The sequence below is a fragment of the Podarcis pityusensis genome (genome assembly GCF_964106645.2).
Source record: "Podarcis pityusensis genome assembly, chromosome: 10".
NCBI lineage: Eukaryota > Metazoa > Chordata > Lepidosauria > Squamata > Lacertidae > Podarcis > Podarcis pityusensis.
In genome coordinates this window covers 17809089-17820263 of record NC_138035.1, presented here as the reverse complement: position 1 = coordinate 17820263, position 11175 = coordinate 17809089, and the positions used below count along the sequence as shown (strand labels likewise).

The window sequence follows — 11175 nt, the reverse complement described above, 5'->3', positions numbered from 1 at the left end:
CAAACAATTAGAACAAAACTTACAGTCGTCAAACAGATTACGTAAGTAATTAAAAAAAAGAATCAAAAATTAATAAGGAAAAGTAAAATTATAATATAGAAGAAGACAAAAGAAAGGTGAATCATGAAAGAGAAGAAAAGGAGAAAAAAAGAAAAAGAAGAAGGAATATATATGTGTGTGTGTCTGTGTGTGTGTGTGTGTGTGTGTCCATCCATACTTTATTGCTATCCAGAGACCCATAAAACAAAAACCATAAAACAATTTCAAAACTAGATTATCCACTCTTTGATCCAGGTCCAACATGCAGCTTGATAATATAATTGGAGGTCTGAGACTGTGAACCCTGGGACATAGAAGTTATTTCAGGTTGAGCTGGAAGACAATCAAAACCCTGTGCCCTTAAATCCTCACAGCCAGCAGTAGTCATTCCTGCCCACCCCTTCCTCAGAAGTGGAAGCTATGACTTTGTAATTTAGAAGTTTCCCCTCATGTGCTGCTTCCCACAGGCATCTGGTTGGCCAATGTGGGAACAGGATGCTGGACTAGATCGGCTACTGGCCGAATTCAGCAGGCTCTTCTTATTTTCTGAAGTTATTTCATCTTGACAATAAATCTCAGGCTATGCAGCTGCTTCTTTTTATGAAGGTTAATCCTTCCCCCCGGCTTGTGCTATTTTCAATATACAAATCACCCCCCTTGAAACTGCTATTTGACACATTAGGGAGAACTAGGGATGGAGGAGGAGTTCAGTTTTGTTCACATTTGAATGAGAAACTACACAGCTCACACTTCTTGAGCCAATATGTGAATCGAAATACAGTTATCCAAAAGAAAGTGGCAATTCTCTGTATGTGTGATGCAGTTGTTCAGCTACAGAATAATTGCAAAAATGCATATACTGGGGTAAAGTACAGTAATACCTCTGCGAATGTCCGCCTTGTCTAGCGTCCATTCTGGCAAATGTCCGCGGCAAACCCAGAAGTACTAGAATGGGCTACTTCTGGGTTTGCCGCTTGCGCATGCGCAGAAGAGCTAAATTACACTTTGCACATGTGCAGAAGCGCAAACTGCTCCATGATTTGCCCTGCATCCTTTTCGGCTAGTGTCTGGGGCTCCGGAATGGATCCCGGCCACAAAACGAGATACGACTGTATGCATTAAAGAGCATATATGAGTGAAAACACCATGCAAAAATGCTTTATTTTAGGCAAAATTGCAAAGAAAAATGTGTGTGGTAGATTCATCTGTTGAAGGTAGAGAACAGCTTCGAGTATGGAATCAGTCAAAGGGTTTTATTCATCTCCAAATGTATAGTTAGGATGGGAAGCAAATCTGAAAAATAATAATCAATGGAGCTTCTAAATTACAAGGAGAAAGAATGGGTGAAATTCTGGTTTCAGAAGGAATATCCAACACATTTAAAGCACATGAAGCCTAGCCACTGGAGTTTACCCTCGGAGAACTACAATTCCCTTAATGTTTGCTGGTGGATTTGCTATCTATCTCAGGATTGTCATCCTTGGGCCAGCCCACCACAATTTGCTTGCCTGAGGCAAATTGCAAGATGGTGCACATTTCATATACAGAAGCCAGCTGGAATGACAATCAAAACTTACACCTAGATTGGCAGCAACACAGTGCCCTTCACCAAACCTGAGTGTCCATTACCACAACTGAGGGCAGCAGGCTAGTTATATGGGTGCAGGACAGCCATGTGAAGCACACAGCTCTGCCCTCCAACAGAAGGAGACGGGGAGGGTGCTCAGAAGAATCAGCTGGGGAGGGGGCTGGCCGGGAGGGTGCTTCCACACTGGGCATTTGAATGTGGAATTTACTCTCTTTTCCCTGTGGAAAGTGAGGAGAAAAGTGGTTGATGCACCAGCTGAAGCACACTTTGCCTAACAGTAGGGCCGGCCCTGGTTCTACTTGACTGTCTCAATAGGGAACACATACAGTTGTACCTCAGGTTAAGAACTTAATTTGTTCTGGAGGTCCATTCTTAACCTGAAACTGTTCTTAACCTGAGGTACCACTTTAGCTAATGGGGCCTCCTGCTGCCGCCACGCAATTTCTGTTCTCATCCTGAAGCAAAGTTCTTAACCCGAGGTACTATTTCTGGGTTAGCGGAGTCTGTAACCTGAAGCATCTGGAACCCGAGGTACCACTGTACTTAGGCCCTTAGTCTTTAGTAGCAAAAAGGGGAAATAACGGTGTGCCATTACTGAGCTGTTTTAACTGGCATACCAGAGTAAGGCACATGAAGACCTTTTGGTTTGGAGGGCAATCGTTCTTGAAATGTGTTGGGTGTAATCAATTGCATCTTTTGAGCACCAGTCTGACATCCTGCCCCTTGTGTGCAGCTTGTATGTGTGTCCCCACCCCACTTCCCCATGACCCTTCACCCCCACCAAATTGTCAGGGGTGCTACCACACCCTCTCCAGGGCAACAAGGAACGGGTTTGTGGCTGCAACCACAAACAGATAATTCCCAGCAGGAGCTGCCTCCACACGTGGGCTTCTCAAATGCCCACCTGTATCACTGTGTGACAATATGGATCAGGCTGAACTCTAACAACAGGTTCCCTTGCCTTGCCGCCTTCAACTCACCCTGTCAGTTTCATGTAGCGAACATTTCTTTTGATGCCATTGAGGGTTTTCATGTCCTCTTCAGGCAGCTGGAAATCAAACACCTAGCAGAGGAGAAAGGGTTGCATATAATCAGCAAGGGCTCTATTGTTATTATTATTATTTCAATTTATACACCGCCTTGTACCCGGAGGTCTCAGAGTGGTTCACAAACAAGACCACAACGTATAAAATCAAACCAAAAACAATAACCCAATAATGCCTCTCCCCCAAAAAAGCCACATTGTGGTTCGAGGACCTGACCCCCGCGATGCAGAATGAATACACAAGGACACATGATATAAGGTTAATGGGCATGTAAAGGCCACAACTTTATTGATTACAGCAGTGGAAAAGGTATTGGCTTAGGCATTGGATCTCTAAAGCAAGTGGGTTTATTCACCAGTAGGTGGAGCCTGTTGATGCTAATCCAACTATAGGCTCCCCCCTGATGTCACCGAGGGTCGTGCTATGGCCTCCCGCCAAGCAGGCATCGGACAGAACACACGACCGCCAGATTCCTTTAATGGAATACCCAAAAATTGAAGGCATAGGCGATGGCCACACCTAGCCCTTCGACACACCACAACACATTATTCCAATGCCTAACCTACCCACCAATACCACAAAAGTTGTGACGATTGCTACGAGGTAGGCGAAAAAACCCAAAAGCCTAATGCCAAATGGAAAAACTCCTACCAGGCCCCCTAGCGACGAGACGATGGCGAAGAATGAGGCCGGGGAGAGGCTGGCACCGCAGCAAAAGGCTGCTGAACACGCCCCCTCCGAGGCACCTGGTTGGCTGCCTGCCGAGGGGGCGTGGGCACCAGCCAGGTGAGGTGGAGGCAGGGGGCTACGCCCCCTGCTAGGGGCAGTGCTCAGGCTCCCGTCCACAACCACTCCCCTCTCTTCCAGGGAGGAGAGTCTTTCTAAAAGGGTGTTGGATGTCAATAAGATCAACCAAAGGCCTAGTTAAAAAGGAATGTTTTTGCCTGGTGCCTAAAGGTGTATAATGAAGGCACCAGGCGAACTTCCCTGGGGAGAGCATTCCATAGATGGGGAGTCACTGCAGAGAGGGCCCATTCTCCTGTTGCTATCCTCCGGACCTCTTGAGGAAGAGGCACACGAAGAAGGGCCTCAGAAGATGATCTCAGGGTCTGGGTAGGTTCATATGGAAAGAGGCTCTAGATTTTCTGAAGCTCAAGCGCTGAGACAAAGCGGGCAGAAAGAGGAGACATTGGCTCCCCTATCCTGCAGAATCTCTCACTGATCTCACCTGCATTTTCATCGTGTTTTAGACATCAGTGGTTCCCATTCAACTCTGCTTACGCAGTTGAGCTCCTGTGAGTAAGATGGACCCCATCTCCACTACTGCTTACCCCACAACTTAACTCTGACAGTCTGTTACTGGTTTGTGTTCAGTATGCGGTAGGTTATTCTACTTAAAGTGCAGGTATGAGCGAACACTCAGCTCCAAATGTCTCACCTAAAACAGTACACATTAGAATTTGGTTCACTGCATCTGCAAACTGCCGGTTTACCTGCAGGTTTTCTTTAATGTGTTTTTGGGTGAAACTCTTGGCCAGAACCACAACGCCACGCTGCAACTGGTAGCGCAAGGCAATGAGCGCTGGGCTTCGGTTGTGCTTCTTAGCAAGGTCAACCAGTACTGGTTCCTCACGCAGAACTGGCGTGCTTGTGTCCATCCTGCAAGAGGAAAGCAACCTCAGGTGTCATTAAATAGCAATATTGTGACATATTCAAGTCAACATTTGAGCATATCTAAACACTGTAAGTATAAAGCTGTTTTAGACCAGATCATCTGGTATGGAGGAACCCAACCAATGAACCCTGCAAACAGGTGTTTTGTGCAGAGGGCAGGGACAGCGGAACAAAAGCACAATCCTATGCATATTGACTGGTCAGTCTTACTGGCCATATTCATATACTGATAAACCATGGTTTGTTGAGATGGGACTGAGCCTAGCCTCCCTCTGAACTCATATGCTCCTTTCCTCCTTTGGTGCAGCTGCAAGGAGTTTAGAAGCGAATCCCAGAGGGATTTAGTCCACACTGCTTAAAATGGTTGGGTCTGGTAGACAGCATTGCAAACAGAAATGTGTGCATTAGCAGAAATGCACACAAAAATGCTGTCAAATTTTCATAAGAAATTTTTCTTTAAAATAAAAAGTTTGCAAACTTAAAATCTGATGCGGAATGATGTGGAAACCGGAACTTAAGAAAAAGGAGAAACCCAAACTATCAGATTCATCTACCCCTGTTAAGCACACATTCCTTCCCCCTAGTTTCTGTATGGCTTTGACTACCTTTGTGCCCCTTCCCGTGATCCCATATTTGCTATCTTGGATCAGATATTCTTCCTGGTTTTGATGGTGCACTTTTCTCCTTCCTAACTGATCTTTGATTGCTGCTCTAGAACAAGCATGGGAACCTTTGGCTGAACTGCTACTGGCATAATACTTGGCCGTTGGGCATGCTTGCTGCAGCTGGCGGGAGTTGTAACTCAACCACATCTTCAGGGCCAAAGGTTCCCTACAGTTGTTGGTTAATTATTGGCTAATCATTGAAATACTGGAATAAAAGGTCAAAGTTCAGTGTTTTCTCCTACCAAGCCTCATCTCTCTGTGATCCTAAAGCAGAGAAAGCTTCCAGGACAATATCCTTTGATTTGCAGAAAGACAGCAGCTGGGCTTGCTTGAGATAAGGGTGGCATTCGACCTGGTAGAGAATTTGTGCACAAGCCAAGAGTAAGAAGCACAGTCTGGAGGAGCAGTCTTTACAGTCTTGTTACAAAACAACAAAAATAAGTTGGTTCTTGAAGACAGAGCATTATGAATGGACCTGAACATCTGTAACGGGGAAGTGGGTTTTTGCCTGCTGGATCCATTCTCAAGTTCCCTGCGCTTTGTACATTTAGCAGAATTTTTGAACAGAGCTCCATGTGGATACAACTGTGGCCAGGATTCCTGCACGATCAGGGCCCTTGGTTATTGTGAATTCAGAACCCACATCCACACTTTCCACTGATGTAATCTCACTCCCCGTGTTCAGTTTTTTATTTAAGAATTATACCTGGTTGAGAACAGGCTTGTACTTGAGGCCAGGTTTGTTTAGGATCTTTTCCAGAAGCCTCTGGTTGAAGTTGGAGACGCCAATAGACTTCACCAAACCTGCATCTTTACATAATTCCATGGCCTACAGAAGATGGTGAAAGTATATAAACAAAGCAGGCTGTATAAATTATGCTGCTGAAATAAGTGTACAGCTTTGATTTGGGGGACTGTCCTGCTGTTGCTACACAACTGTGATGATACACACCTCCCAGGTTTGACACAAGTCAACGTCATCGAAGACCAGCTTTCCACTTTCATCTTTTGGTAGCGGATCGGCTCCTGGCTTTAAAATAATAAAAATAAAAATAAAAATTTACTCAACATAGAAACAACAGCACCAAAAACCTATTTAAAGTATTTTACTTCCCATCTTTCCCCTATAAAGGTTGACTCTAAACATGACGAAGCTTGCTATCACATACACAGTTACCTGAGAGTGATACTTATTACTGAGTAGACATCTGCTGGTTTGTGATGTCAGTCTGGAAGCAACCCATTATCAAGAAACAATTGTAAAAGCAGATTAAACAAAATGAAAGTTTTGACTTTTTTTACATTTAGTGGATTATGATCATTACTGTACATTTGCAAACAAGGTTAAGATACGTTTCCAGATGTAGATTATTTTATATGTCCTCGCCCCCCTTGTGGTCCAAATGGGGCTTTTCCTGGCTGCAATTTCTAATTGGTGAGGGAATGCAACTTATCACATATTTAAAGACACTCCTCTGTTATGACGGTTCCACTTTAGTGCACACTTATGACTTAATTGATCAGAGTTAGACGGAGAACCAAATTAACTCTATTGCAATTGTCGTTACTTTTACAGTTACTAGCTCTAACTCGAGTACTGTGAGGGGTAACCTTTTCCTCCTGCACTGCAGTCTCAATGAAAATCCTACTCTAGGTTGCTATTACTCAGAGTGGTCTTGCTCCCATTGGTACCAGTGGGAGTTCCCATCATCCCTCAAGTTCAATTCCCTTATATCCAGCTAAAAGGGTTTTGGTGACAGGACTTCAAGAAAGTTTTTTAAAAAATAATAATAAAAAGCCTCTGAGATTTTGGAGAACTCCTGCTCACCAGAGGAGACAACATTAGCCACTTGATAAATCAGTTGTCATATGAGCCAACGTCATCTCTACACTAAAACCTTTCCTTTTAAAGACAGCAGTCATGGGTAGGTAAATATCCTACTTATTTTTCCTTGATTTTGAGAACATCTAAAGTGTGAAGGATAGTTACATATGATTCAAAACTTTGCTCCCAGCATTTGAATATGTTTCTGATCAAAAGAATTAATGTGTACGCTTAACAGTAAATCCATCTTATTATATACCGGTACTTCTTTTTAAGATAAGGATTTTACAAGCAAGCAAGGAAGAAAAGTTTGTTTTTGGGTCATCAACTAGTGAAGGGGGGGGGATTACCTTGAGAGGAAATGGCATGTGAATAAGAAAGAGATCCATATAATCAAGTTTAAGTTTCTTTAGAGATTCTTCCACACTTGTCCGGACAAGTTCTGGGCGATGAAAGGTGCCCCAAAGCTGTAAAGGGTTTCAAACAGCAGAACATGGATACAGTTCACCTTCAGAATGAATGGTTCTTACTGAAGCATATAGACACACTCCAATTAATTTCAATGGCCATTGTGTCAGATAAATTTCTGCCAGTCCGTATGCCCGTTATCATAGCGTCTTTTTCACAAAGGTTGTATCCTCCCAGGTAGAGTTAAAACTAAATGGGCATACATAATGTGCTATTGGTTTATTGCCTCAAATTAAAGGACCCTGGGCGTTTCGTTTTCCAGTTGTAAAATTATATGTGACTAAATTAAGAGAACGCACTGGGGTTTTTTCCATATGGGTAAGAGGCCAGTCAGTTGCAGTTTCCATAGTCTAACTTTCATATAAAGAGAGCATTCTTAAAACAATGGCTTTCAAACTGGGTTCTGAGACACCTTGGCTTCACTGGAAACTTAACAGGTGCACTTCCAGACTGCCAATGTATTGTGGGTGGGAATCAAGCACATGCCAGAACTTTAATTAAAGCAGATTAAAGCACTCTATCACACTGGTGCAACAAATCTACAGTGGTAGCTCGAACTTAATCCGTTCTGGGAGTCCGTTTGACTCCTGAAACCGTTCAAAAGCCGAGGTGTGGCTTCTGATTGGCTGCAGGAGCTTCCTGCACTCAAGTGGAAGCCGCATCAGATGTTTGGCTTCCGAAAAACGTTCGCAAACCGGAACACTTACTTCTGGGTTTGCGGCGTTCAGGAACTGATTTGTTTGAAAACTAAGCCGTTTGAGAACCAAGGTACCACTGTACTTTTTTCTTTCTTTCAGAAGACTTTTTGTAGTTAGGAAAGCAATGAGAAAATGCACGGATGAACAAATACTTGACAGAAAGACTTCTAAATACCACATGAGCAAATCAGGATAAGTGCTCATTCCCTTTTAACAGGCACAGGCAAACTCAGCCCTCCACATGTTTTAGGACTACAATTCCCATGATCCCTAGCTAACAGGACCAGTGGTCAGGGATGATGGGAGTTGTAGTCCCAAAACATCTGGAGGGCTGAGTTTGCCTATGCCTGCCTTATAACCTCACCAGAAAGACATCAGAATGAACGCTCAGTAAAGACCAGATAATAGTCTAACCTAAGTTTTTTGTACAGCAAAACAGGATGAATATTCATAAAATAGGTCAGGAGGAGCCCTAGGAGTTTAGCAAGAAGATAACCAGTGATGGACAACCTTCCCTAACAGGCCGCTTGCCCATCAAGAGGATTCCATTTCAATGGGTGGACACAGTGTAATGTTGGGTATATCTCTAAGGGCATCTTCAGAGTTTTGCAATTGGGATTCAGTGGCAAACTGCAAAATTCAGCTTGCACAATTCAAGTAGATCTGCTGCTCTGGTGCAAATCTGCTTCTAAGAAAAACAAAGAGAACTTTTTGCAGCAAGGAAAGTGCACTAGAAAGTGTGGGATATCAATTGCTTGCCCTTGATCTTGCATAACCTCCCTGCAAAAAAATCCAAATGAAGGCTCAGTAAACAGGTTGTCTGGAAGTGAGCTGAGTTATGTTCTCAGAGTAATGTTGGGCGGCCAAGTAAAAACAAAACGAAGCAGGCTCTTGCAGCTTCGTTAGTTGTATAGAGAAGGGATTTCAGCAGTTGTTGCATGTATGACAAGCAACACATTCTGAAATTCCTCTGTTGCACAACTGCCAAAGGTGCAGGACATTTGTCCTCTTTCCTGCCTGGCAATGGTGTGGATGTCTGCAATACACAGGGATTCCTCAGGAGTCAAGTCGATTTGGAAAGGAAAGAAGTAAAATTTGGAAACCACTGAGTTGAATAAATGAACTTCCATGGCCTTAGCTGTTAGGAAAGGATGGTAGAAGCAAAGCCTGTCCACCAATCAACCAACTACTACAGGAATTAATATTTACTGACCTTTCCAGTGTAAAACAATTCATCCCTTTTCACAGTTCCATCTGCAATCTTTGCATTCATCCCTCGTCCAATTTCCTCTTCATTCCCATAGATGAAGGCTCCATCGATAAGGCGGAAGCCAAACTCAATGGCTACCTTTATAGCCTCCTCACACTTGCTTTTTTGAACCTGGTGGTTAAATCAACAAATAGTGTCAGCAAGTTTCACTGGCTTTGGCAGGAGGGTTACTTGATTGTGTTTCCTCATGTGCCACTTTTGCATTGGAAAACAGCTGCGCATGGAACACCATGGGGTTGTACCCTAATATGGGGCTGTACCCTAACATGGGAAAAGTTCTACCGCACAAGCACAAATCCTTGCATTAATGGAATGAGTGCATTGGATGCCAACCATGGTCATTTTAAGGCACTGTGGACAATAATCTACATACAAAGCATTTGAGAAAATTGGGCTCTCTCCCAGCGCATGTTCTCTAAGGGTGGTGATGCAGCAAGCTACCATCTTGCTTCGCTTCAACAAGTCAGAATCTTTTCGGTGTCTGCATGGGAAATATATTCATGCCACCTTGAGTTCCATGATGGAAGAAAGGTTCAGGATATAAATGTAAATCACTATTGCTGTGCAGCATTAAAAAATATTGGTTTTGGAATTCAAACAAAGTCTCTTTTCTCTGCTAGACCAGGATTTATTGCAGCCATATCAACAATATTTTCACATAATTGAAAAGCATTCTGGCCACAGAATGGTTAATATCAGCGTCAATAGGAAGGGAGTTCCAAAATGTGGGTGCTGCCACACTAAAATATTGGTTTTTTTACAAATGTAGAATGAGGCACCTGTAACAGTGCCCGTTCTGCAAAATATATGGCAAACCGATGTGAAATAAATATATCACTGCATTTAATGCAACTGGTTTTTCGAATACAAATATCTGTCAACTTCAGGTTATATTTTAGTAAGATCTAATTTATATATTTTAATTGCTGCTATATCTGTACTGTCCCTGTTATACCAAACTGCAAATTTAAATGTATCCCTATTGTGTTTCATGACTTCCCTGATTCTGTATGTGAACTGGAACTGGTTTGTGACCGAAATAATAAATTCATTCATACAAATACCTGCAGACTGGGACAATAGTGGACAGGCAGGAGAAATTCACACACACATTGCAGGAGAGATGCAAATCACATCAGGAGAGAGGCAAATAGCAACTTGGGATGGGTAAGCTGCCAGGGTCCATGGAGTAGGGATAAGGGTTAAACTCTCATTTTCCGCCCAGCCCACCGTGGCTCTGATACTGATCAAGCTCTCTCCAACAGCAGCTATTTGTGTTGTAAAACTCAAACATCTTCATGGAATGACATGTAGGTTGACCCTTGGGAGAGGCCCTGCAAACCATCACAAAGGGTGGCCTATTTAGACTGCAGTTAGCTTTCCGTTTGAGAAAGCAAATTTCCTATATACACATAAAGGCGACAGAAAAAGAAAACCTTAAGAAAGTTGACTTACTTCATCAGGGCAATAGGTACCAAGCCCAATCAAAGGGATTTTGTTTCCATCGCTCATCTTAAGGTAGGAATTTTTGTCCAGAGCCATCTTTTTACAGCTTTGGTCTGATGTGCAAGCAAATGTACTCTGCCAGAGTTTTGGAGAAGAGAAGTGGAGTTGGCTACAACTCTCTTTTTCTCTTATAGAGTTACTTCCTCAGGGGCAAGGAGAAGTGATGCTGATGTAAGGTAGATGAAAAACAACCCTCAGAACCTCAACATAATAATAGATCCCTGAGGTGTCAAATACTTGGCATTGTCACACTATCAACTCAGAGGTCACATGCTGTTTTCATTTAGTCTCCACCAGTTCGCTGGGCGACCAGTTAGAAGTCAATGGAAAAATGCAGCTTACTTGACTACGAACCCCCAAACTTGGAATCCCCCTCCAAACTGGTGCAGTTGTTGA

The 11175-nt window shown here is 43.2% G+C and overlaps 1 protein-coding gene across 2 annotated transcripts; it reads right to left on the bottom strand.

Annotated features, from left to right (window-relative positions):
- Positions 1-1171: 1171 nt before the first annotated feature.
- Positions 1172-10881, bottom strand: LOC308486387 (estradiol 17 beta-dehydrogenase 5-like). Of its 2 annotated transcripts, XM_081023200.1 has the most exons (9): positions 10729-10881; positions 9217-9384; positions 7188-7304; positions 5965-6042; positions 5719-5841; positions 5255-5364; positions 4167-4332; positions 2608-2690; positions 1172-1332 (listed from the first exon to the last, which is right to left on the bottom strand). In XM_081023200.1, the coding sequence occupies exons 1-9, from the start codon at positions 10813-10815 to the stop codon at positions 1293-1295; spliced, it is 972 nt and encodes a 323-aa protein (XP_080879326.1). In that variant the 5' UTR covers positions 10816-10881; the 3' UTR covers positions 1172-1292. The 2 variants fall into 2 exon arrangements, with proteins under 2 accessions (XP_080879326.1, XP_080879327.1); XM_081023201.1 differs by lacking the exon at positions 7188-7304.
- Between the last annotated feature and the right edge of the window lie 294 nt (positions 10882-11175).

Excerpts from the sequence above, each read along its gene's own strand:
- LOC308486387 (XM_081023200.1), bottom strand. The coding sequence starts at position 10,815 with ATGGCTCTGGACAAAAATTCCTACCTTAAGATGAGCGATGGAAACAAA. Across the intron at positions 5,365-5,718 it reads ACAAGCCTGTTCTCAACCAG|GTCGAATGCCACCCTTATCT; the intron begins GTATAATTCTTA and ends ATTCTCTACCAG. Across the intron at positions 2,691-4,166 it reads ACATTAAAGAAAACCTGCAG|GTGTTTGATTTCCAGCTGCC; the intron begins GTAAACCGGCAG and ends CTCCTCTGCTAG.